This window comes from Aulonocara stuartgranti, assembly GCF_965226115.1.
Source record: "Aulonocara stuartgranti genome assembly, chromosome: 6".
Lineage (NCBI taxonomy): Eukaryota > Metazoa > Chordata > Actinopteri > Cichliformes > Cichlidae > Aulonocara > Aulonocara stuartgranti.
Window position 1 is genome coordinate 7,942,853 of NC_138944.1, and position 27,734 is coordinate 7,970,586.

At 41.0% G+C, this 27,734-nt stretch overlaps 1 protein-coding gene across 2 annotated transcripts; it reads right to left on the reverse strand.

Annotated features, from left to right (window-relative positions):
* Positions 1–363: 363 nt before the first annotated feature.
* dok7b (docking protein 7b) lies at positions 364–27,645 on the reverse strand. 2 transcript variants are annotated; one of them, XM_082537315.1, is made up of 14 exons: positions 26,861–27,645; positions 26,704–26,749; positions 25,824–25,906; positions 24,939–25,089; positions 23,062–23,262; positions 17,587–17,706; positions 14,892–15,002; positions 13,453–14,327; positions 7,086–7,157; positions 5,835–5,891; positions 4,308–4,356; positions 3,576–3,728; positions 3,222–3,416; positions 364–1,871 (listed from the first exon to the last, which is right to left on the reverse strand). In XM_082537315.1, exons 1-14 carry the CDS (start codon positions 26,912–26,914, stop codon positions 1,735–1,737), a joined length of 2,304 nt encoding a protein of 767 aa, XP_082393441.1. In that variant the 5' UTR covers positions 26,915–27,645; the 3' UTR covers positions 364–1,734. The 2 variants fall into 2 exon arrangements, with proteins under 2 accessions (XP_082393441.1, XP_082393442.1); XM_082537316.1 differs by lacking the exon at positions 5,835–5,891 and having other exon boundaries at positions 3,195–3,416; positions 26,861–27,643.
* Positions 27,646–27,734: the final 89 nt, after the last annotated feature.

Genomic DNA, 27,734 nt, shown 5'->3' on the forward strand with positions numbered 1-27,734 from the left:
GGTGTTACTCGAACTGTCTGATCAATATAAAATGAAGATCAAGAATAGAAGCACTGAAAACTAGTGATCTGAAAATAAAATAGCAATCTTTAATATTCAGTAAGATACAGGTGCCAACAACAGACATACAGTAATATTTTAAAAATACAGATTTACAACATTCGTATGCTTTGGCATGAATAAAAGCACTTAATACACTGTAGAGAAAAGCGGTCTCTGTAGTGACATTAAAGGATATTTTTTGCAAAACGTTACATTTTCGTGAGTCATCCTCATGCCGTTTCTTTCTCCTCAGAGACACTAGTGGGGAACCAAAATTATAAAAATAAATTTGCATCCATTATTTTACAATTTGTCCTGATGATATCAGGAGGGAGGTGAGAAATTGAAACAAACACTATGCTTTTCCATTCATCTGTCCCTGGCCTCTCACAGACCAGAAGCAGAGGCATTGATTACTGTGATGAATAATGTTTCTGGATGGCTGATTACTTAGTCATGTCCTGCTTGGACCACATGGGCCTGGATTAATGTAATTTGCACCCTGGGTATAACTGTAAGCTGCTTATTTTTATCGAATGCTTTTCCGCTTTGAGGTGAAATGATCACCAAGGAAGTTGGGGCTCTTGGCATTCAATTGTAAGGCATGAGATGAGATGGGCTTTATCTCACTGTGAAATCTTATTTTGATCCAAACCCAATGGCAGTCGGTGACCTCTTGTGAAAAGAGGTAGCATAAATTATATGGTGATCACAAAGCCTGAAGAAAATCAACCCAGCAAGAAATGTAAATACATTGTTTTCCATACGCAATAGCGATGATAAACAATAGTTTACGCCCATCCCCTTATAATTAAAGCCATTCAACCAGTAATCTTGGTAGTCTTGAGATTACTTGTTGGCATCGGTAAGGTAGGTTTCCATCAATCCAAAGCATATACAAGGTGTGATCATAAAGTTCCAGGACTCATATAATAAAAGGACTGTTACATTCAGCTGCGTGCTCATTCCCAAAGGCTTGCCACAGCAGATGGATTCGCTGTTTTTGATGTGGCACAGATTTTATACCTGATGCTCTTCCTTATCCAGCCCTCCCTTTAATCCACACCTGGGACTGACACTGAGTACACTCGCTTGTGATCACCTGAGGATGGGTTTGTGTGTCCTCCTCAAACCAGAAATTTTTGCCTGTAAGGCAAATCTGGATCCAAAAAATACTAAAAGGACTTAAAATATGACTAAATTTGGGGAATCGCCCCTTTAAGGCCTTTTCCTGGATCCCAAAACACAGCAGATCATTTGCAACTACTGCTTAACCACAGACCTTGTTAATGATTTTGTTTTAAACTGGCTTGACTTTCATGTCTGTGTTGAAGAAGACATTGAGGGGGTTGAGTTTTTTGCATCTTGCATAAAAGCCAAGCAGACAACTATGTAACATTTCTGTGATAAAAGGTATCGAGACAAACGCAGGAAAAAGCTAGTTTAAAAGCAAGTAAGAGAAAAACACTTAACACAAAATAGAAGCTGCATAAGAAAGCTCCCAAAGCTTTACCGTTAGTGGAATGGACTGTGGGAATTTCATTACAATGTCACAACTGTGGGTGTGTTATTAAGTACAAAATAACCGGTATGATAATCCACCACATTTGAGTATGTCAGCTTTTCCAGAGAGTTGGAGAGAATCTGCAGTCAAAACTATTCTGAAGTGTCATCCAGTTGGGCGTTCCAGAGTCAGTTTGGTGGCCCTTGCCGCCTGCTCTCCAGCTGAGTCAGTCTGTCCTCCCTGGCCTGAACATGCTCCGCCCCCACTCTCTGAGCTGTTTCCATGGCAGTGATGTCCAGGTGGGCGTACCTGATGGAGCCCTCTTCTGGATGAGAAAAGGATGGAGGGGGTTAATAAAAAAAAAATAAAATAAAAAAAAGTCTTGCTACAGTGTGTCATATAATCTTAGACCAGTCTCCCAGAGATGCATTATACCCTCACTCTGCCCCTTCTGTCTCCTCAGACTGATTTTTAGTTGGTATTTCTGAAATACACATTTAACACATTAACTTCGTCTGTGTATTAAAAAGCCATAAATTGCCTGTAATCGAAATGCTCTCATTTTATTAGGTTTTAACTGATGTAAATTGCTTTCCATCCCTCTAATAAATTGCTTCATTTTCACAGTCTAAATACGTCAGATTATGTTAATTCAGTTAGTTTACACAGAAGCACCGGGAAATAAATTGACTGTTTTCTATAAAAAAAGAATTGCACCTCCTCATTTATTGAACGTATTTATCAGGTTTTTCCTAACAGTGTGAGCTGATCCAAGAACACATTTTCATACATATATATACATATATATGTGTATGTATGTATGTATGTATGTATGTGTGTATGTATGTGTGTGTGTGTGTGTGTGTGTGTGTGTGTGTGTGTGTGTGCGCGCGCAGCGTGATAGTGTAGTGGTAAGACGACCTTTTGAGTGGGAGTCACAAGTTTGATTCCAGTAAGGGATGTCTGGGTCCAGTAAGGTGGGCAAGAGAAAAACTAGTAGCTCAGCTTTCCAACATTCGAAAGAAGGCTAGAGATTGAAGGTACAACACACATGCTACGGCAAGGGGGAGCCAAGACGACAGGTTGGGGGGAGAATATCATCAGCCCCACCCGCTTGGGTGAAAGCTGCAACCTAGTACCTTATACCGGGTACAACAACAAGGGGGCTATGAACACCTGCCTGTGATAATAAGCTGGCCAAAGATGGATATTGCTGTCATAAGATCCCCAAATAACCATCATGGAAGGACAGTATACTGCCCAGTATGAACCGGCAGATAGAAGCAGTAACTGACATCCTGTGGCATCCATAGTGGTGGCTTACCATTAAATGATGCTCAAGAAGAGCCCAGTGGTAATCAGAGCACTAAGTGCAGTGACCCCCATCATACCTATCATATTGTTATGATAGATATGCAGAGAATAATCAACAAATCAACCATCTGTTTCATAGCTGTTTGCCCCAGCTTTGCTTGCTATTCTATATTCTAACAACGTCTCAAACATGCCATGCATTATAACAGTGGAGATATTGCACGCAAAATGGGATTTGAAGCTATTCACTTGGCATATATAAAACCAAAAAAGAAAGCAGCAGCAGGAAAAGATAAATAGTTATCTAAAACTGTTTGAGGTGCAATGTTCTTACTGAGTCTGCAGAGCTGCACTGAGTTACCTCTCTCAGCACTGTGCGGACTGGAGCCTGGAGCCGAGCTGGGTTTCTGCAGCTCCAGCTCTGTGTAGAGTAGCTCTCTAGTTTTATACAGCAGAGGGCTAACGGGGATGTTGACATAATTAGTACTGCTGTTACTGCAAGGCCCGCAGTCCAGGGATGCAGGCGGAGGAGCCTCGTGGGAAAACCTGAACATGCCTGAAGGAGAAAACCAAAAGCAGGGGAATTAAATCTGTTGTTTGCAGGACAAAAAGTGTTAAATGTAATTCATTTTAGAGTTAGAAGTCAGTATAGCAACAACAAAACTGTTACACCAGGAAAACATGAGATGTTTTGATTTATTGCAAATTTTCTTACCACAAGCTGATGTTGGTCTGTGCATGCTCGGTGGGACAGGAGGTGGTGGAGGGGCATGCAAGAGCAGAGATGGCAACAGTTTCTTCAGACTTGCAAGCTTAGAACTGATGTCACTGCTGTCGTGCCGTTCCTCCCTGATACAGAGAGGAGAGTCTGGAAACACATTTTTAGGACACTAGGATTAGACTCAAACATTCAGTATGCAGTATACATTAAGTAATGATGTAAAAAACAGTCCCTTAAGTTCTTATTTAACATTAATCAGCTAAACATCTATTAATATTTCCAGCAGATGTAGTTAAATTATGTAATTATTATTACTGATCCATAGACAGCATGTATTTATTTCACCATTTTAGGTGAAGGTCATTTTTAACAGCCTTTTCAGTCGGGTAGTTCAGTCTCAGCGGTGACTCATATTTGCTAAACTCTCACTTTTTAAGTGAAAGTAACTGATAATTGTCCCTTTGAATAAATGTACTGAAACATAATTTCTCATTAAAATGTACTGGAGTGGAAGCAAAAAAGTACTCATCTAAAGTACATTAATAAAACTGTACATCAGTGCAGTACTTGGATTAATATAGCCTGTGTTTCCTGAACTGCATTTGCAAACTGCAAACATATATTTACAATATAAATACATTTCTGGGGAAAGAACGTTTTTGTATGGAGGAAGTATCTTGCAGTGCTTCTAATGAAATAAGGACACAGTTTCATTAACAAACACACCTTGTGAATCTGCAGAAGGTGTCAGGTGCATCAGTGGAGAGCTGTCAGTCTAAAACATACGGGACACAAACAATTATTTTAAAGATTTCCCTTAAAGTGCTTTTGAATTGAATCAAAAACGTCTCAATTTACAGCTCAGTTTTAAAGACAAACATTCGAAGCTGCGTTTTGTCGTCCATTCAGAGTATTAAAGTACCATGCAATTATGCTTATTAATGGCCTTAAAGGGGCCTAGTATGCCCATAATCAGCTCCATACACTGATTCTTGGACTCTGCAAGAGTAGCAACTCTGCTACTGTCTTTTTATGCATCCTCTCAGTTCATTCACTTTGAAATGCGACGTTTCAATGTTTAAGACCCTTTTAAGACCACTCTTTAAAGCCCGTCTTCAAGCTTGGCTGGTGCTTGCAAATAGAAGGTGTGAACAGCAGGTGGGGCTACTGCGCTCACTGTTGTTCGTCTGAGACGTCACTATTAAAGGCGTTCTATAGCCTCAGCGTAGACTAGAATTCGTTTGCCTGCCAACTTTTTGTGACCCCCACAGGCTTATCTGCAGGGACACTACATTACAATCCACATACTATGCACACATCTTTTAGACACACTGCAAGCAGAATTCAGAACCTGCATCTCTCTGAATCCATGTCCATAACCTTGCCTAAGGGTATCTGCTTTGGTTCATTGGGATAATCGATTGAATATTGATTAGTAAATAATGGAATTTGAAAAAGGGGGGTTTAAAGTTAAAACTTCATTCTACTCCTTTTCGAGCATAAACGTTGTGTAGGTATAGAGATATTAATGAAAACTTGATGTTTTAAGTTTTTCAGTTTGACTAATAACCAAAAAGCAGTTGTATTTTTGTCTTCATTTCAGACAAGTAGTGATTATTTACAGCCCAGATGGAAGAAGTCAGCTCTTAACTTGGTAACTCGTTAAGCCTCTTTTAGCTGCAGCAGCCTGTATCAGATGTTTCCTGTATGATGATGAGCAGGTTAAACAGGACAAAGATTTCTGAGATGTCTTGATTTAAAAACACTCTTCGGGTCATGTCCGAACAGCTCATTAAAATGAAGGTCAGTACCTGCCAGTGCTTGACCATTTGATAACAGTTCCTTTCTTTTGGTTTATTTCTTTTCTTTGGGTTGTTTTCTTGTTGATCACCTTAGCTGCCCACACTTCAGGTCATAAACTACAGCTTTGACACTTTTCTGTTAAATTTCCTCCATAATCCCAGTGTGACCAGCCCCTGAGGTAGCAAGGCAGCCGAAGCCATGATGCCCCTGCCACCATGCTTTACAGTTAGGATTTTGGTGTGTTTTGCCTTTTTCTTTCAAATTAAGTTATTTCAAAAGACATTCAGCAGTCAGTGTTTTGCAGTGTTGAATCAGACTGAAATGTTTATGTAGAGAGCAGTAATTTTGTTTGTAGTGACCTTCCTTTAACACTTTTCCTTTTTCTTATAGTGGACACATACACAGAGACTTTAATGTGAAGAGATTGCTGCGGGCGCTTTGAGCTTTTACCTTTGAGTTCTTTAGTACTGAGCATCGTGCTCTTCGTGTAATGGTGGACAGCCAATCCTATCAAGAGTAGAAACAGCACAAGCATCTAACAGCAGCCTCAAACTTGCAGAGGAGCTCAACACCTTTTTTGCTTGGTTTGAGACCACCCCTCCACGACTCACCCTGCTCCCCACCTCCCCTTCACCCAGCACATCCCCCCTGTACCTCCAGGAACATGAGGTCAGGAGGAGACTGGGGTGAATCCCGGAAGGCCGGACAGCATCCCAGGGACTGTGGTTAAAGCCTGTGCGGACCAACTGGCAGGGATCCTCATCAGGTTATTCAAACTCTCCATGACTCATGCCACCGTTCCTACCTGTCTGAAGGCCTCCGCTATCATTTCTATGCCCAAAAAGACTGATATAGACAGACTCATGGACTACAGACCTATAGCCCTCACATCTGTAGATTACAACATATATATTGTTTGGGACTGCTTTGGTACCTCAGGCCAGTAATTCACATAACAATTAAACCAATTACTGTAACTATGAAAGGTTGAAAAAGAAGAAAATGAATGCTTGTGAATCGCCAACTCAAGGAATCGTGACCTTAACCCAATCGATGCTGTGGCATGATGTGGATAGAGTCGTTCAGGTTAGACATCCAAGATCTATTTATGAGACCAGAGAAATGGTCCAAATACCCGTCTGATCACTGTGCAAGTCTCTAAAGACCTTAAAATACAACTGTCTGAGTGTTATTAGTTTATTTGAATTTTAATGACCACTTTGCTTTTTGGAAAGGTCAAAACAGTCACTGCAGGATGCTTGTTTAAATACATGAACAGAAGACCGAATGTCTGCCATTTCCACTAACAATATTTATTACTTACAGTGTTTGTTTCCGAGCAGAATTTGAATTTTCTATAGTAAATCTAATTCTATAGCATCAAAACAAAACAAAAAAACAATACACTTGTGTTGGGAGCAACATCTGTGTGAGGTGAACCTCTTTATTTTATCACAGCTGACTAAATGGTAATAGCTCTACTCCCCCTGGCTTTTATACATATTTGGGGTTTGTTTGTTTGTTTGTTTGTTTTTTCTAACATTGTGACTGAAGATGCAATCATTAGAGATAATCAGTGCAGAAACCCTTCTAATTCCAAAGGGCAGAGTATTCTTGCAGCTGAAGACCTGCTTTAATCTTACAAAAGTAATTTTATGGCTCCTGCCCTGCACAAGCCAAAATGGGCAGATGCAATCTTACCTGCGTGTAGCTTGTGTTCCTCACTGACCGCCACTGCTCTTGTGTAATGTAGTTGTCTAAACCATGACTGCACTGGGTGGGAGATAAGAGGACATACTGTCAAGGCTCGGTTAATTGCTTTTACTGCAAAATTCAGGAAAAAGGCATGATTTTAAGGTACAGAGAAAGGGGATGCAGAGGAGGGAGGCAAAATAGCTATAGCCAAAGAGGCTTGAAAATAAACTGGTTTGGAGAAAGACTTAGGAAAAGGGGGAACAGAGAACAAGAGGTGAAGAGGAAAAAAAGCTGCAGAGCTGAGAGGTTAGAGCTGACATCTTTAGAGGCAGACTAAAGGATAGCTGGCTCAGACTCCTCTCCTCAGCAGCTAATAACACAGCAGGCTGGAGTTTCACAGATATTATCCATCATACAGTCTGTCTCAACAGACATGATGGTACACGTGAATTTAGTAGGGGTGCAACGATACACAAAATTCACGGTTCGGTTCGATACTTTGGTGTCACGGTTCGATATTTTTTCGATACAAAAAAAATGTTCATGCCTTTTTAATTCGTCATTTATTAAAATTATAAATATATATTTTAACTCAAAAGTACAGTTTTTAAATGTAATGTTGCTGAAACAAAAGTAATTAAAAAAATAAATATATCTCAGGGCTCTCAAAATTTCAAAATCCCTGGTAGCCCTTCGGGCAGGGACTCTTCAGTTTTTGGTAGCCCAAAATAAATGTAAGTAGCCCGAATAAAAAAAGAGAGCAATTTTTTGATTGATGTTTTGTTTCCTGTTTTGTTTCCTTTACAATATTATACATTAAAGTATAATATTGTAAAGGAAACAAAACATTAATCAAAAAATTGTTGAAAAACAAATTACAACATTGTATAAAAATTACAATCATCAACTCAAATACTTGGTTCTAATTGAACAGAAATTTCTATGAACTTGTAAGAACTGTGTAGGACATGAATCAGTCTGTGTCAGATCCTGAATTTGAAATTTCCACTGAAGTCTCGGGTAAGAGACAAGTGGAACCAAGATCTAGGCCATTTGCTTTTTGAAGTTTGCAAAGACTGCTAAATTTTGCCAGTGGTAGTTCACTCTTTGCAACATAGTACGCTGTTCTAAACAGATTTTTCAGGTTTATTTTTAGTATGTGATTTGCAATTGGTGTTTGTTCTGGGAAAGATATTGCAGACTGAGCAATAATGCATTTCTTGCATTTCTCATGGGTTCTAATGGGGGCCTTTCTTAAAATGACTGGTCCCAGTAACAAAGGCGCTTGTCGACTCAGAAATCGAGAGAAAACCAACAACACACCCGGCAGAACATTATGTTAAGTTAAGTGTTAAGTGGTCCGCATGTGCGCATTCGCTGTCAAAATAAAAGACGCGCACCAGATAAGAAGTTGCAACGCGTGTTTGCGTCCATATAAAAGGCACTGTTTTTGTCCGCTAGAGTGGGATTTTCACGGCACATTCCGCACCACATCTCTGTGCGTTCATCATTTGTTTGAAGCCAGCTCACCTCCTGCAACCACTTTTCCGAGAATACGCACTTCTTTTGTGGTTCGGACTCCTTCTGACATTTCTTTGGAGGTGGAGGAACACCAAAGTAATTGCTTAAAGGAGCTTCTTCGACATCTTTAAGAGTTTTAAACAAATGTCTGTCCTCCTCCAGAAAATCTTATGTATGCAAACACGCGTTGCAACTTCATATCTTGTGCGCGTTTTTTTTGGTTTTTTTTTTGACAGCGAATGCGCACCTGCGGACCACTTATGTGCAGCCCTGGTTGCAGCCACAGAAATTCTTTTGTCCATGAAACCATAAAGCTGCACTTTCTTTTTGCCTTATAGTCTGATTTGTCATAACTTTTCCGTTTTGTGGTAAGCTTTTCTTTGGCTGTCACTTCTTCACCCTGACCTGTCTTATTTGGCTCAGCAGAACTAAAATATATATCCTGCTGCTTTTACACACGCACTCACATAACGGTCAGCGATTCTCTGCGCGATCAACCTCTCATATGTTTAAGCTTGCTGCGGGAGATTTCACTTGTCATGTTTGCATAGTAAGCTAACGATTGATAAGACGATGTCAGAGGAATTGGTGCGCAAATTATCATCACTCACCAATCAGTGCTGTCGCTCTCTATACACAGTGCGCGATTGCAAAGTGATAGCAAAAAACAAGCGCAAATTCAAACGCGATTTCAATATGTCACATATTGGCAGTGGCTCACCGATGCCAATGACATAATTACCCAGCTACATTTCCGAAAGAATGCAAAAGCATTGACATATATTTTTCCTTCCTACAATAGCCCGACGGGCAGGGCAGAGATAGATCTTTGGTAGCCCGACTGAAAAAAATCGCTAGCCCCGGGACGTCGGGCTAGCGATTTTGCCAGCCCTGTATCTGATTGAGGAATCACTCATCTTTGGAAAAGAGAGTTTATTACAGAGAAATGGCTCTTTCCAAAATCTATACTATACGCTAAAGCTATACTATACGCTTCTTCTGGGCTATATTCTCAGCAGCATATTGTAGCGGGTCAGGGCTGTTCGGGGTTCTGTTTGTACAGTTATGTTTTGTTTATGTTGCCATAGTGACGGGTGACGCCCTCTCGCTGCGACGGTGTGTCCTTCCGGGGTCAGAGGGCGCCCTGTGTGTTGTTGTTGCTGTGCGGTTGCCGCGCTGAGCAGTTAGCTAGCGGCAGTGTTCTTCTGCAGATGTCAATAAACGGCTGTGCTCCCTGGCTAGCTCACGGGAAGCAAGACCAAACGACACCTCCGTCTCCTCGTTGTCTGAGCTCGCCACATTGGTGTCAGAAGTGGGATGATGGTGGCACCCCATGTTCTGACCCGAGTGACTTTTCCCCCGCCGGTCGTGACCGGCCGGTGCGCCAAAAGAAGGCACCTGGACATTTGCAGGACTTTGTGTGGGGTAATGGGGTCGTCGGGGACGACTGACCCCTTAGGTGGGGGCTATGTAGCGGGTCAGGGCTGTTCGGGGTTCTGTTTGTACAGTTATGTTTTGTTTATGTTGCCATAGTGACGAGTGACGCCCTCTCGCTGCGACGGTGTGTCCTTCCGGGGTCAGAGGGCGCTCTGTGTGTTGTTGTTGCTGTGCGGTTGCTGCGCTGAGCAGTTAGCTAGCGGCAGTGTTCTTCTGCAGATGTCAATAAACGGCTGTGCTCCCTGGCTAGCTCACGGGAAGCAAGACCAAACGATACCTCCGTCTCCTCCTTGTCTGAGCTCGCCACAATATTAAACATATCAGGTCCCCATAAGGAGAATCATGTGCTAACGGCTGTCTAAATGACTCGGGTAATGACTCGGGTAAAGTTTGTAGCATGCATGCTTGTTGTTTTTGTCTGCTTCCACTTGTCTTTGCACTAGGATGATGTCGGCGTAAATTTGCAGTCATATTCGTTGTGTTCCCACTAGTGCTGCCAGTGTTAATCTCGTTGAAATGACGTTAACGCCACAACACGGCAAATCTCCGTTAACGAGCTACCCCTGCTTGGGGCTAGACGGCCAACACGTTAATGAGCTAACTGCGCTAACACACTAGTTCCCACCCATGTAATTAAGCATTGCGTGGCACATCCAACATACTGTTTTACTTTAGTCCATGACGCGCTTACCTTCAGGGTCATACGTCACATGAAAACCAAAATAATTCCAAACGCCAGATCTGAATGAGGGTGGGGGAGGTTCAATTTGCCATGTTGCAAGGAGAGCTTAACTTCTGTCTCGCTAGCTTACCCTGCGCTCTTCCTTCTGACGATGCTGTCTGTGTTGAACGCTCAGTGGATCTGCGCTCGACAGTGCAGCCTAGGCGGAGTAGTCGAACGCAGATTCACTGAGCGCTCAACACAGACAGCATCGTCAGAAGGAAAGTTGATAAAATAAATTACAAATTTTGTATTGTTCGATACATATGTGTACCGAACCGAAAGCACTGTATCGAACGGTTCAATATCGATACGAGTATCGTTGCACCCCTAGAATTTAGGTATTCTAACCATTACCAAACATGAAGGACGCTGAGTTTCTGCTACACTGAACCACCAACTCTTGAGGAATGAAAATAAGGAAAACTCATTTGTGTTTCACACAGTGGGATTCTCCTCTCTGAGGATTTCAGCCAGTTTCATCACTACTTATTAACTTTTTCAGTCCCCTTTGCTCCCTCTCACTCTCTGCAGCATGCACGCTGTATAATGAACACACACACACACTCCTACACAACCTGTCAGAAATCACAAGACATGCTGTTTCCTCTCCTGTTCTGATGATAATTTGCCTGTTACAAGGGGGAAGCGCTTTTCACAACCCATCAAAAAATTAATTACACACAATGTGGGAAAGTCTCTTCTGAGAGCATTTGAGGTTTCAGACAAAAGTATGAAAATCAAAAACAACGCCAGCTCGAGACAGGTGTGCGACAGACACCCACACTGATTTTGTTTTCCTATATGGGCGATTGAGTGGCTCAGCGGGTGGAACTGTCACCTCACAGTGAGAAGAACCTGGCTTTGGTTCACACATACTTCTGCCTGTTTCTAAGTCTTCTCACCATGGTTCCTCACCCTGTGGTTTTCAGGCCAAAGGCATCTAAAATCATTTGGACCCTAAACTGCCCATATGGAAGAGACACAGGAAGCATGCTGCAAGTGCAGAAAAGCACCGCACTGTAGAACAGAACGAAGCGAAAAAGAAATCACATTTTAAAACAAATGAAAGGAAAAAAGTTTTGTCCCTAAAGCCCTGTGATACATCGATAAGGGTTTGCAATGCTAGAGCGCCTCAGCTTGAATCACAGAACAGAATATTTTATAGAGAAATTCATTCTTCCTACTTTTCTGCTCCTCTGGCAGATTTTTTCTCCCCTCCACAGTTTTTTCAGCTTCCTAATGATCCTTTAAAGCATCGACTGTACTGTAAATCACAATTACAAAAGCAGCCACCCAAGTTAGTCATTAGTTCCAAAGCAAGTAGTGGTGTCTATGTGAAAAGGCCAGATAATTGCTGCTTGAAGCACTGCTGCATCAGTTGCAAACACTGCAGGGTTATGTAATACTGTGAAGCAGAGGGCAAACAGAGGAAAAGTGCTTTAGGAAAATAGACCATAGACTTATTAAAATAGACTTAAGTTGAGATCTCTGGTGCTATTAATTTAAAAAGAAAACCCACTAAAAAAGTCACCAAATTACTGTTTAAGGGTATATTTTAGCAGGTGTTGGTGTTCCACTTTCAACTAACTTCCACTGCAAGTTTCTGTTTTAATCCAAGCTCTTAAATATTTTTCCTCTTGATTTTACTAGCAACAGAATTTCTGACATTAAAGAGAAAAAATACTAAATAGATAATTGGAGTATTCGGTCTACATAGAATTATTGATAGGTGGATGTAAATACAATAGTTTAACTTTTTTCTGCAGATGTTGCATATATATCACAGCATTAACAGCTGTGGTTTATTTTTATTTTAATTAAAGAACATAAAATAGAACATTATAGATTTTATTAATAAAACCAGTGTTTTTGAACCTTTGAGGGATGTGATTCAGGCTTATTTGCTGCACTAAGGTGGTTGATTTGTCTGTTTTTTAAGTTACAGACAGATTTGATTCACCTTTACTTGACGTTGATCCAGGAAGTTTTCTGAGGATTCTTTTACCGTTGAAAGATAAATAAAAATACAAATGAAGCTGAAATTTTAAAAAAAAAACTACATGATGAAATTGTTTATATGTTTTCTAGACATGATGACATTAAAATGTCTCTTTGAAAGCAGGAAAAAATCTGGCGAGTGATATTTTTGTGTTGTATTTTAGTAACTTGGGGTCTTATTCTGCAAAATGATTGACTATACTTCTTTAAATGCAATAATAAATAATAATGTTTCAGTACTTTCACACAAATAGGGGTTTGAACACAGAAGGTTTTCTTTTATTAGACAGGGAATTATTTATTTTCTACTAATTTCACTGAGGTACCTCAACTCTAGTAGAGCTAAATATTTTTGACAACAGGTCCCAGATTTTCAGGAATATCACTTATAGTCATCTTGCTCTCTTTCCTATTCCCATAACTTCCAAACTCTACTTGGGAGCACGTTCTTGCCTATTTACACAGGAGAGTTACATAAGATCTCTTTTAATAGCATAAGAATAGAAATACGCCATAGTGGGTTTATTTAGTGAGTTATGGAGATTTGCATTAGTGGGGGCAAAGTATAGCATGATTAGCAAGAGTGATTAACTTAATGATTGGTAATTATTAGTATTTCATTTGTTTTGTTTCTTTATGGAAACAGCAGAGAGAACAGAATGAGGGAGTGAAACACTGTGACCCTCCCTGTACCTGCTTTTCTGCATTAAACAAGCCTCCAGGGACCAACAAGGGTCTGGGTGTGGCCCTCCCCTCACTGTCCACAGAGGGCGCCCTCTCGCTACCCCAGGAGTGTGAGCGCTGCATCATGACTTGACGCTGAGCCATCACTCCTCCTTGTCCCTGACCATCACCTCCATCTCCACTGCTCTTATTGTCTTTGCTGAGCTCAGACTGGGCTCCGTGGGACCATGGCTTCTTTTGAGGTTGAGCTCGGAGCAGACTCCTGGGGGTATCATACCACAGTCTAAGCAGACTGGGAATCCGGTATTCTTCACTATGCCTTCGAGATGTACGAGATGCAGATCTGGAGGAGCAGGAACAGGAGGCTGTGTTCCCCTCTGGGATAAGCATGGGTTGAAAAGGAGAAGAAGGAGGAGTTGGCGGTGGTGCAGAAGGAGGTGAGGAAGGAAAAGAAGGAGCAGGAGGAAGGCTGGCCACCGAGCCAAATTCCTCCCCTACTCCCCCGCTGGCCATGTCCAGACTCCCCGTACATGAGGAATAGCTCCCTGAGTAAGAAGAGTGGCTGCCTGTTGCTATCCCAATCCCACTGTCTAATGAACTCTGCCGCCCGCTGTCATGGAGACCGCGAGGATGGATGTGGGTGGAGGAGGGATGGCTCCTGGAGCCTCCCACTACAGCAGAATAAAGCCGGTCATCTGAACTGGCCAGTGCTTTCAGCGTGGAAGAGCTTGAAGCTGTCTCACTGGAGAGGTGCAGTCTGCCTAATGGCTCCGCCCACACTGGAAGTCTGCTTCCATAGCTCGCATCTGATTGACTGGAGGAAGAGCTGGAAATACTGCTGTGGTCATCTCCAGCAACAGATGTACTGCAGCTGTAAGAGGAGGCTGAAGAGGGAGAGAAAGGTAATTGACTGTAATGAGTAATAAGTGAGACACACACTGAAATAAATCAGTTTGTAAGCACCAAACGCCAAGTTAAACTGCAGATAGTGATGTTTAATCAATAATATATAAATCACACCTTTAACTTGGTGCTGTGGGCAAATTATTACAACTCTGTGAAGTCAGTGTTCAATCATCTGCTCATTAATTACAGTACAGGTCATTAACAGGTGCTGCTAATCAGTGCAGGCAGGAAAAGGAAATATTTATTTCACTAACTCTCAGCAGACATGAATCATCTGCTCTGACTATACTGACATTCACATATGTACACACATAATTACGATGAAAATCCCGAAATAGCAGCATGAATATAGAGCAGGGATTAAACGACTGTGTGGTCAGGTCAGCGGTCCAAATATGCACGGAGCAACAACGTGAAAGAGATTCATAGTTCACAGAAACATCTGAAGGTCCTCAGATGATGCAATTTTTCCTTATGAAACATTATGAAAAGAGTTATGTGTTGGCTGTATAAGCTGAGGTGAACTTTACAAAATAACGTACCTGTGCTGCTTGCTAAGCTGCACTGAGACAACATGCTCAGTCTTTTCTCCAGCACTGATGCCTCGAGGTTGATTCGTTCCTCTGCTGAAGCTGGATCGGCACTGGGATCTGCTACGTAAATAAATAATTGAATGAACAGTTATTTGCAAATCTCATTAAGCCATACTTTACAACACAGAAATCTGAGACATTTTACTATTTAATGAAAAATGTTAGCTCATTGTTTTTGTTTTTGCTTTTAAGTTGATGACAGCAACAAATCTAAAAATCGGGATGGGAGCAGAAACAGGGCGGAAAGGTAGGACACACCTACAAACCTCAATCTACCGACACTGTAAAGAAGACATGGCCGAAATTCGTCCACAACAATGAGATGATTTAATAAGTTCATGAAAATTATACTTCAAGTTACTACTACGAAAGGTGGTTCTACTGAATGGTGGAGTGTGCTTTTAGTTTCACATGAAGTTACATTGCAGAATAAAACACCAGGCCATTGACATTTGATGATTTGTTAAGTATATTTCAGATGCTGCTGTGATCTTAATACAAAATGTATAAAATCAAAACTAAAGTTGTAAGACATCTGCTGCATTTATCAGACTGCTCTTTAAAATATGAGTGTGTGTGCATGTGTGTGTGTGTCCATCTAATTCTTTCAACAGCTTGTAAATTTAACATCTCCCGAGGACGCTATAGGCGCCTCGACAATCTGTTAGAACACTAATTTTGTGTAAAACCTTGCTAATTACACTCCTAATTCCTGCTATATATACATACTGTAGAGGTGAGTGAGTGTTAGAGGGGCAGCATGGCTCCTGTTTGTGTGTGCGCACCAGTGTGTGTGCACGCCAGTGTCCGCACATTGCAGTGGGTCAGTGGGTGCTTGTATAGGTGTCAACAACCTAACACCTGGAACTCTACTCCCTGGACTCCAGCAGCTAATGCTAATATGTAGATGCCAAGTTTCTTCACTACACTATGTGAGGTGTCAGCTAACATTTGCTAACGTAGCTACTTGACTAATTATAGCCAGTTCTCAGCACTGAATGTCACAGTGGGGTTACAGTGGGCCTCATAGCTGATGACGCAGGCTGGTTAATGCTGGAATAAACTTTGGTTTATTTTCAACCTGGAATTCATTTTCCCCCCATTCCTGTCAAACTGGTTGACCCAGATATTCAACGCATTCACACAGCTATTTGCCCTGATTTTGTTTGATCTAGTCCTAGTTTGTCTGTACACATGTTTTACTCCAATACCAGTATTTGCACTTGCAATGTTTATCTTTAAATATAGATTTATAGTAAGCGAAAAATAAAATATGTAGCGCATAAAGTTATGTAATGAATGTGGGCTTAAAGTGCAGAATTTGCAGCTTTAGCTGAACAGTACTGCATTTATCATTTTCATGAGTATAAGGAGCTTGGAAAGGAAAAAGAAACTTAGAGAAGTCCAGTCTCTTTCTTTCCAGGCTCTTTGTACTGCCGTGACCTTGATGACTGAGAACCTACACAGACATTTTCATGAGTCATTCTTATACATAGTTTCCAACTTTTGTCACTGTTCAGAAATGTATAGACCTACCTAAACACTATATTTAAAGGTATCCTCTGGAGCTACTGAACAGTACTGGGGGGCTATGGAGCAATGTTTTTAATCACTGGCTCTTCTGTTTTGTTTGTTTGTCTTATGCATGAGTTCAAGAATATTTATTATTCCTGGCTATGATTTCACATAATTCAGCTAATCTAAAGAGGGAATACACAAAGAAATGAAACAACAACAGGCAGAGAATATGAGGAAAAGCATAGATTCAGTATGCAAATGTTAACGCAGATAAAAACCTGTCCTAGTAAGCTGGCAAAGCCCTTGCTGTTAAAGAAGAACAAGTCTTAGGACTGATATTTGTCCTCAGTGGTATAAAACTTCAGTACAGCGTTGTGCTTACTGACATGTGAGATATAAATAATTCTTCAGAGACTTCCAGTATGATGGATGACTGGGGGGGAAATGGGTCCGGGTGAAAAAAGACATACTATTTTAAGTTTGAATGCAGAAAAAGTGTAGTAATGCTAGCTAATGTGCAATGCTGTGTCAATGTTCATTTCACTACAAACTGTAAAAATTATACGTTGATGCTAAGGTAATGTTTATTCAAACTCTCTATTCAGTTCCTGGAGCAAAAATTACTGTGGAATTAGAAATATATTACAGTAAAGCACAAGTCACACACAAAGGAATGACACCCTTAATCTACAGCATGAGTCTTGGGGGCATAAAGCATGTGGTGTTTCTGTTACTGTGGCGCCTGACACAAATGTTAAACATGTGCAGGAAACAGGCGGTAAATCTTTTCATGGAAGTCACAAACCGAGTCAAGTGTCCTTGACTTGTTTGGAAGTTGTTCTTCTAAACATGGAAATAATAGCTTCCTAGCTATCCCAGCTTATACTGGCATTGCTTTCGGGCTCATATATAAAATTACACAAACAGACTGATTATTTCTGATCCTCTGAAAATGTGGGACTATTAAGGACTAAAGTAAAACACATCACCACCACAACAGCTGTCCACAGTCTTATCACCAAGGCCTGTCCATCTTTTACCTACATTTTTTTACTTGCACACTTTTGTAAACATATTCCTGACAAATTTCACTTGTGTTCTGTTTGCAGTTTCTAAGTGTTTTTACCTGGCAGGTCAGGTTGCAGGCCATGTGGTGCCCTGCTGGGGTTGATGCCCCTGACGATGCAGTCGAATAGGAAACTGATCTGCTCTCCTTCTGAACAGGACAAGAAGAAAACACCAGCCCCTGGACAAGCGAAGAGGAGATAATGTGTATACCATAAAAAGCAGTTTAATAAATAATATAACAGACAGCAGAAGTGAGAAAACTGCTGTAGTAAATTGCTGAAATATTGAGTGAAACATTTTTAAACAAGGTCAAATAATATTCACTGTGGTTCAGAAGCCTGCTGTGAAGGCAAAGCTATTTTTTTAAAGGTTACATGTCTATCAATTCAAGCTCCCACTCTCCTATAAAACCCACACAGAGGTGGATGTCAGTGAAAACAAAAGGAAGGGAAAAAAATAAGTAAAAAAAAATAAAAAAAATAATGTAACATCAAAACTTCACGCTACAAACATTTAGGGGGGGGGGAAACAGCCATAAATCAAGGCATTACTCAGGGTTTTGGCTAAGAAAGAAAACAACGTATGAAACTGAGTTTGCTGTTAATATAAAAGCAGCTCAGAATCCCAAACAGAAAATTGTACACACAATCTATTGGCATGATAACATCATTCAGTCCTAAATAATGCCACTCAGTCTTTTAAATGTATTTTCAATAGTAGTAATTTTCTTAAAGGAAAAACCCAAATGTCACAAAGAAATTGTGCCCCCTCCTTTAATAAATAAGGAGCGCTGGTACAATATGCTTTCAGATGACCGTGTGGCTCCTCAGACTGAATAATTGAAAAGAGTTTCTCGTTTATATCACCACTGAACATTAAATGTAATGGAAATGCATTAGCTGAATTATGTGTTGCATTTTCCCTGAGTCAGAGCTATTAGACCTATGAATCATACAAAAAAAATACGGAGGTGGAAATTAGCATAATATTAGCCCCCCTTTAAACAAAGAAGACACATCGTAGCAGTCAGAGTAACTGGTATATGTTAGGTTGAAATAAACTCTTTTTTTCTGCAATTATCTCTGGGGCTGTTGTAGCGATGAGACCTTTTTGTACCTACTTCTCATTTATTTCTCACAAATTTACAAAACTCTGCTGTATGACAATTCATCTTCAAAGAAACAGGTTTTTATTTGCTTGTTGCGGTGGCGTTTTCCACTGAAAACAAGAAAAAAAACATTCCTGTGTGCAGGGGATTTGTGTTCATCTAAACTAACTAAAAACTATTTTAAGAAGACTTGTCCAGTCAGTCAGTCTGTTTTTAATATCTGCTGGATTTTCATTGTTTGGTTTTGATCCAACACCCAGTCTACTGAAGGATGCCCGATGGCTTTGACTGTTTCACTTCAAGAGAAAAAAATCATTTCTAATGACAGATTGAGACAGCAAGAGACATTTTAACCTCTGTGGATCACTTGACACTTTATCAAAAGACAAGAGAGTTGCTAAAGTTAGATTTACTTTTAAAATGCCCTTTCATCAAGAGAACAGGGAATAAACTAAAGGATGGAAAAAAGTGTGCAATGTACGACACGAAAGAAAAATGCTGTAACACGTGCATTAACATACTACAAGATCGGGGTGGGTGTGCCATTACCCACTGAGAGGCACTGAACAATTGCTGACATAGCATGTGAGCTTAAAATTGCTTTTATCTGGATCACAGGACTTGACGGCGATCCAAACTCTGCGGAGCGTCATTTACGTCTCTGCATGTGTGCATAAAGACGCGTGTGTGGATGTGCGTGAGTTTCTGTGTAACCAGGTCGCCGTGAACATGTGCGGCCCTGATAAGCCAGGAAATATCCATCCAGCTAAGATGCAGGCTCTCTTCCAAACATCATCGGTTACAGAACACAGTGGCCTCATTATCACATCTAATAGAAGGGGCTCTGATATCACTTTACACTGCTACAAAGTGCATGCATGTGACTCTACAACCCAAGGCACACACCCAACAGGCAACCGTGAAGACCTGATTACTGATTACTGCTATCCCAAAGGACCGCCTGGTCTGTTGGCTATCTGAGTGTGCATGATTAGTGCCCATGACACTAAAAAGGCTTGTCATCATTACTACAGTGCATGTCTTTAATTCTGAAGCAGACTTTGAAAATGCAGATGCAGCAGAAAGTACTGCAGGACTTGACAAGAGCAAGAGCAGTTCTACCAGCTTTCTGTAGCAAAAAAGGGCCACAGAACTGTTAGTCTCATTTAGCATAATTATTCCAACGCATTTGCACATCTTTGCACTGATGATGTTATAATAATCTTCTGGGAACCTTTAAAATTTACAAAGAGGACCACACAAAATTGCTGGTCTGTGAAAGAGCGCTGTGATTTCTCCAATGATGAATAGAGATCATAAGATTGTCCATGATTAAAAGCGGAGTGATAAACAGTATAATTTCCTCTGCTTACTGAACAGATTTAATGAGACTGATAACTCGAGTAGAGCTAAATACACTCATATTTTATTACCAAGTATCCCCAAGCATAGAGTGGTAAAGGAATCGCACAATATTTGCAGCAGAAAACACACAACTTAAGCAAAATTCAGGGAACAGTTTGAAAACACTTTAGATCTCAACTGGGAAAAATCTCATGCTGGATACTTATACTGATATGGACTGGGTAATGTGTTAGGAACGAAAAAATACCACGTCATTTGATGGATATTAAATTTGTCGGCCTGCAGAGTGCTGAATTCAAAGTGAAAAAAGATTCAGCAGGCTAGGCCATTTTGCCTGGTTTGTATGCCCCCCACATGCTTGTATGCATGCAATGAAAACATAATTTCCCAGAGGTGTTCAAATGGATTTAGTTCAGGCAGGTGTGGGCCAGGGACTAATGGTATTCATTTCTTCAACATCCAGGAAAAGTTGCACTCTTGACACAAGAGGCCGGGCCCTGTTGTGGATCATGATGCAGCACTGTATGCTCTGTCAGTAAGTCCAAGGACCACATCCTGATACCTGGCAGTCAGTGTGCCATTCTCTAGCCTGTAGAGGTCTGTGACCAACAAAATGTTATAAGCAGCATAACATTCTCCATGGCTTCTCCAGACCTTTTCAGGCCTGTCATGTGTTCACAGGGAGAACCTAATATGTGAAAAGCACAGGGTCCCAGTGGTAGACCTGCCAGTTCCAGTAGTGCTAGCCAGTAGGTGCAGGGTCCATAGAGGATGTCGGGCCCTCAGGCGACAGGCGAAGTTTGGTCCTGGATGGTTTTGTCAGAGACATTCACACCAGAGGGCCACTGAAGGTCTTTTTTTTAGTATTCTGACAGATCTCCAGCCTCTCTCCTAAAATCTCCTCCATGCTCTTGAGACTGTGTTGGGAGACAAACCTTCTGGCAGTAGCACGTATTGATGTGCCATCCTGGAGGAGCTGGATTGCCTGTGCAACATCTGTAGGTGTCGCCTCATGCTACCAGCAGTGACACTGACACTAGATATGAGAATGCTAACCACTGTACCACTCTTCCTTCGTTGACGTTAAAGTGTGGCTCTTCTGGCTTATTTAGAAAGCATTGTTTCCAGTTTCATGAGAGCATTTACAAGAGGATCTACAGAGAACAAGGCATGGCCCAAAAATATGATGTTCATTCTGCAAAAAAATATCAGTTTTCGTTATAGCCTCTATAGATTAGCTCTGGCGAGGTGTCTGGTAGAGTTAGATGCGAAATGTTGAAAGCCTGCACTCCACAAAACTACTGCTCGGTGTGGACGTGTCACATGTACTCACCAACTACAAATAAACATGTGAAAATGTAAACTAACACTCCGCTTTACCTTGCACTCATGCAAGGAATGTCAGTTGCCTACTCGACTCTCACATCTTTCTGCTTCTCGTGCTATGCCAAGAGAGTCTCTTCCTACTGCCCCTGTGACTGCTGGGTAATATGCAGATCAGATGAAGGGGAAAACTATGATTGGACATGCAGCCACCAGGGAATTTGTGACTGGCTGAGTGTCCACTACAGGGGAGTGACTGGTATTTATAGATGTTGCTCATCAGAACACTGAAACCAGACCTTGTGGTTATTCTTGTACACACACACACACACTCAAAAACACAGACAATCGCAAAGCAGCATACAAGGACAAAGAGTTCTAACTAAATGAAAAATTTAATCTTGTATTTCCAGATACCTGGGTGACAGCAACTTGAAAACTTCAAACAGGTTCCATTATCACCTTTGTCCATGTATCTGGCCCCTCCCTCTCTAATTCACACACACACACACACACATCCCACCTAAAAACATAAAGCTGCCAGTCATTCTTTACATTCATGCCCACATGAGCTGGACATTCAGAGGATATCTAAACCCTGGCAACAACACAAACACACACATACATGCCATTATTTGGTGGGCAGGTGGGCAGTGTGGAGGGTTCATACATAGAAAGTGGATATAGTTACGCTATAAACACTTGTAATAAATCACGTTTTTGCAAAGGTGTGTTAGCGTTAGTGTGACAGCTCTATTAACCCGTGAGCACTGAAGCAAACTTTAAAGGAGGTTATATTAACCTAAGTAAAGACCTTTTTAAAAGTGGAACTGCTGCTGTGATTGTGCACTCATCAACTGTTTCTGGACCAAAGAATTAACTAAAGAACGGTTGGTTAGATTTTAAAGTTGAGCTTCAAGTATTGTTAAGATGAACATCTGTCTTTGGTGGCTGAATGAATTCTCACGGGCGGTGACTTTCTTCTGTTGCGTCCTTCAGTGTGCAATTTCCACTTGAGTGAGTGAGACCTTGAATTTCCGTGAATATACTCGGGTTGTCTCTAGAGGACGAGCACAATCTGTGATTAACCAGGCACAGTTTTCTCTGTGGTCATTCGAGCTCACACCTTGTATGATTTTATATTTAAAAATTTTTAAAAAACGTATTAAATGGACTGTCAGTTCATTTAGTAGTTCTTTTGGAGCTTTAAATTACTGCAATAGAATATGATTGAAAGCAATGAGCGCAACAGCAACTGAATGAACAGTGAAACTGTTTTCTCAACTACAGTTTCCAAAATGAACTTTTCAGCTTAGGCTAATACGTCAAGAATGGAGAAAAAGAAGAAAAACATCTGTAACTTCATGACAAAAGGGGAAGTTTCATCTGCTGAGGAAGGTCATGTAACATGATCAAAAGCTCCAGAACACTTTATAAATGTGGGCCTGTTTTGTCAACGTACAAGCCCTTTCATGTCTATATGTCGACAATGTCAGATTTCACCTGACTGAACATATAAAGGTCTTTGATTCTGAGGGACTGAGATCGCATTGAAGTTTTGTAATCTCTGATCTGACATCATCCACTAAAACATAACAAATAATAACATCAAAGGACGTGATGTAGTACAGCACTGCGAGTGATGATTTTTCACTTGGTAATGTCAGAGTGTTTCATTTCTGGGTGCAGGCTGTAGGGCTAAATAAATTAAAGCTTCTCAGTCCACCAGATACTTACAATATCCACACCGAGTCCCTCCCTCGAACACGAAGCCATTTGGCACAGCACCGTAGCGACGTAACGCCGACAACTTCCAGTGGCCAACGACGACGGGAGGGAGGCCTCTGGTGAGGACCAGCAAGTTGTTGCACAGGTGGAGTGACGCAGGACCGCTTTCCAGTTTGGTACCTGGTTCAACGTTGACGCTAAACCTGTGGACTGGCAGGGAGAAGAAAGACAGACATTTGAAAAGAGCGTTTCATGGCCATGCAATCATGATGGCTTCGAATCACTTAGGCTGCAGACAACTAAAGTGCCACTGATCGTGCAGCACATCCATCACGTAACAAATGAGGTGGAGCATAAAAACACACACGTGCATAAACACATATGCACCACGTAACTGATGACTGTGGCAATAATGATTGAGCAGTTTTTTAAGCCTGGCAGGCTGCAATTTGTCATTGCCCAGTTTGTGCAGATGGCCCCAGTGCGGTGCCAAGGACTGCCTCTCCCTCTCAAAGCCATGTACTGCACAGTGCCACATAGAGAGTACAAGCATGGGAGTGAAAGAGCCAAGTAAATGATAGGAATTATCCTTCACCGTGTAGGTGACTAAGCACGAAATAAATCATCTAAAAATCTATAAAAAAACACTTTCAAAGAAACATTATGTAAAGACGTAATAGATCAAGCTCACTTTGTCGCCCTGAGCGAAGAGCTAGAGCAACAAGCAGGCTTTGAGGCTTTGAGAGGAGCTAAATACTCCAATGATGAAATAATGTGAAACAGAAGGGAGCTTTACAGGCAAAAGCAAAATAATAAAAATAATAATTTTAAAAAACTGGCAGCTTAAACAGCAGTGTAAATTGAGGGGAGATAGTTTCCAGAAAACAAAAGTGCTCAGTTTTATTGAGTGATGTTAACCCAAAATATTTCTAAGATTTAATCTTAATACTTAGACTGGCAAAAAAAATAATGCTCTGTGACATTACAACCTAAAAGGCAAATCAAGAACCGGCCATTTGTGGATTTCAAAGGTAGATAACACTGTGTGACTTCTACGTAGTGGTGGAGGATCAGAATGCTTGTGGATAATAACATTAAGGAACAAGATGGACATTTGTAAATATCCTGAAGGTGATATTTTAGGAGGAGGAGGATGAATTGCATGGTCAGAGAAATGTTTAGAAATATAAGCAGTGATAGGACCAGCTGGTGCTGCTCAAAAGAAATATCAGTTCATCTCACAGCATGGCTGTTCAAAATTAGACCCGAGCTTCAATAAGTTATTAATATTGGTGATGGTTAATAAGACTAGTTTAGGAGAAACATTGAACAGGATCAGAGTGTTTCTGAAAGTTCTCAGCGGGACGATTTTAGGCCAACTACTGAGATATAACTGAGAGTTTTAAATAATAGATTAAACACTCGTATTTATGGCTGTTTGAAATGTTCGGCTGGAATAGTTTTTGTTTTCCTTTTAAACTGTACCGGTGATATATTTCTATCATTGCTTTACTTTTCAATATCCCTTATAATGAGGAAATTGGGATGTATTTACACAAGTTTACACACAGAGGATCACTTTCAAAGTTTACTGTTTGCAGTGTGAGAAATTCAATTCAATTCAGTAGATAAGTAAGAATACAATGCTCTAAATTTTTAAAAAGGAGTATTTGAACAGTGAATAATGACAATAAGTCAATTAAGTCTGTAGAATCTGCTGAAATTTCTGCCTCTCCACACATTTTTTATTAAAAGTAAGCTTCTGGTCAGATCAACAGAGATCAAGGAAAATACTCTTATGAGCAGTCATGAGACAATAACTACAACTACTAGAGCTACTATTCTACTTAGAGAATGCTACACCTACACAAGGCCAAACCACTGACCTTCTCCCAAGCTGTAGCGGATGCGGGCATCCCAGGCCAGCAGGGTGTCCCGGTTGTTGAACCCAAGGACCAGCATGTGTGCCAAGCAAAGGATGGAGAGGGTGTAGGACACGCCATCGTATCCGAGCCCTGGCTCCACGCCACAGATCCCCTGAAGAAGCAGAGTAAACCAAAGGTAGAGTTTGCGTTTTACTACTGATATGCTCCTTAGAAATTGAATGGAGATGGAACAGATCTAGTCTGGAGTAACTCAGGTCAGATAGATGAAATTCTGACATCAGGTGTAATACTTTTCTAGCTTTTTGGGGACATGACACCAAAGCTCAAAAAGATTTGTAATATCAACGAGTGAGATCTCGATTCAGAGAAAACAGCTTGTTTATTTTACAAGAGCGTGTGTAAACCTCCGGTTCATTTGGTGTCAGTTTACTGATGAGATCACATTGTTTCTACAAAAGAGTTCATTCAGATACTGATGATGTGCACTTTGAAGTTGCTTTTATTTTTTAATATATCGTTAGCTTCATAGCATAATTGCCTAAGTCATTTGACTAAGTCAATGACTTAGGCACTTATGCTATGAAGCTAACGATATAGAGGATAAATAAGTATGAGTCATCCCTATTGGGTATTTTCAGAAAGTGCCCCTATTCATCTTTAGTTCCCTTTTGACTATTTGAGCAGCTTACTCCAAAACCCACTTTACCCTTATCTATCCATGTGGCATTTACATTATAGTACCTAGAAGAGACAGCAGTCTCCTAAAAGCTGTAGCTTAGAAAGGCTTATTTATGTGAAGGAGAACTACTAAAGAGCTGCTACCAGTACAGAGCACCTGCACTTGAGATCAGAGACAGCCAGGCTTTGTTCTGCTGCTTAACTTACCTCCAGTGTTACATTCAGCCTCTCCTTGTGGCCGCTGCCCTTCTCCTTCCCTTTCTTCTTATACACCAGCAAGGACAGGCAGTCTGACCACGTGCGGAGAAAAACATTACAGGCCGACAGAGTCAAAAGTACATTTCGTGTTTAATAGCAGAATAATACAAGTGTCACTTGTTGTAATCCCTGCTGCATGCCTGCTGTCTACTATGGCACAGCTGTCATAACAAACCCTAAAACAATGAACTGATCCAGCTTATAATGAAAGCGAGCCACAAGCTCACACAGGTTTTGACACACACAAGCACAGTCACAGGGTACAGAGCAGAGTTGCCCATTATTCCCACCACTCTTGCCATTTTTTTCTTCCAGGGACAGAGCAGCAGCGCACTGGGCCATATGTTTTTGTATGCTCAGAGGATCTATGTCTGTCTCCACAGCATCTCAAATTAATCTCTGTTTAGATTTCAAGACATGCGCCCCCAGTCATGGCAAGCTACAGAGAAGACAATGCACTGTGACAGTTTATGGTTTTGACTGGGAGGTTTTCAAATTATTAACCCTAATTCGAACTGGCACCAAAAGTCCCCCTCCAGGATTTAATATCCAGACTCAATTTTTTTCTGATCAATTACAGAAAATACCTTCACTCGATCGATTGACCTGATGCATTGCACAATGTCCGCACGTGTTTACGCGGATACGTTGCGTTACGCGCTCAGTGGCGCACAGCCAAGAGACCAACTGACAAGTTGGTATCAGTTTAAGTGGAGGAAAATCAAAGAGTTTAGTGCATCGTTACACGAATCAATCAACAGATCGTAGTGTCACCGTGGAAATGTTAAAATCTGGGTGGGAATTAAGTGAAGCCAAAAAAGACACGAACCTGCGACCGGAGAGGGCTTCCGAAGAACGACCCACCGAGTCTTCCACTGTGAAGAAGTTTGGAAAGAAGTAAATCACAAAGGAGATTCCTGTATTTGGCCTAGAGGTATGGGAGCACATTTAAAGTGAAAAATGAGACGCAAATATGTGGAATTAACCTTTTTTCCATCTCTAAACTTGACTTGTCCCTCCGCGACAACTGTGTCCGTCATCTTCTGTCATGGTTTCGAGCAGCTGCGTGTGCGTGTGTGTGTGCGTGCGTACAGGGGCTCACTTTTCAAAATAGCCTTTGGAGTCCGGGCCCCCGCCGGCAGACTGCACCCTGCCTCCTGCGCCATCAGACCACCGAGGCAGTGAGTATTGTTTACAGTGGAGTTCATTCGATTAAAAGCACAGTCTGCGCACCTTTCACTTAACTCTCCCTCAGTCCGGTATCAGACAGGGATTAGTGTTGCCTCGACGCTAATCTGTAGAGCCTAAACCCTAACTGAGAAAATCCAAAATTAATCCATAAGGCTTTCTGGAGAATAATGCCAATTAAAAGACATTAAATGCTCAAATAGTTTCAAATCTGAAAACAAAATACTCTAAATTAATTATTATAGCGCCATTATTCCTGGAATAAAGGTGTTTGTGGGGGGTGGGGGTGTCTATGGGGCGCCGTTTGTTAAGTGAAACATGCTGAAATTAACAGCAACATTTTCCATATTTAGCTCAAAACCTTACAAAAACATGTTTTTTCAAGTCATTTTTTAACGACATATAATATATATCGACAATATAATATTTGTAACTTTTCATATTTAAAACACAATTTTAAATGTTAAGAACATGTTTTTGTAAGGTTTTGAGCTAAATGTGGAAAATTGTTGCCGTTAATTTCAGCATGTTTCACTTTACAAACTGCAGGTTTTACGGGGTTCACTCTTTTCTTAGAGCAGCATGCTCTGTCTGGTATTCAGTCTTCTTCCACTGCTATTGACCTCTGAGGATCAATGATGCTATTTGCCCGGCTAACAACAGGTGAACCAC

Bases quoted from the DNA above. Each gene is read 5' to 3' on its own strand.
- dok7b (XM_082537315.1), bottom strand. From the start codon at position 26,914: ATGACGGACACAGTTGTCGCGGAGGGACAAGTCAAGTTTAGAGATGGA. The intron at 25,090-25,823 runs GTAAGTTAAGCA...CTGCTTCTTCAG, and splicing joins GGCTGAATGTAACACTGGAG to GGGATCTGTGGCGTGGAGCC. The intron at 3,729-4,307 runs GTGTGTTTGTTA...ATGTGTTTCCAG, and splicing joins ACCTTCTGCAGATTCACAAG to ACTCTCCTCTCTGTATCAGG.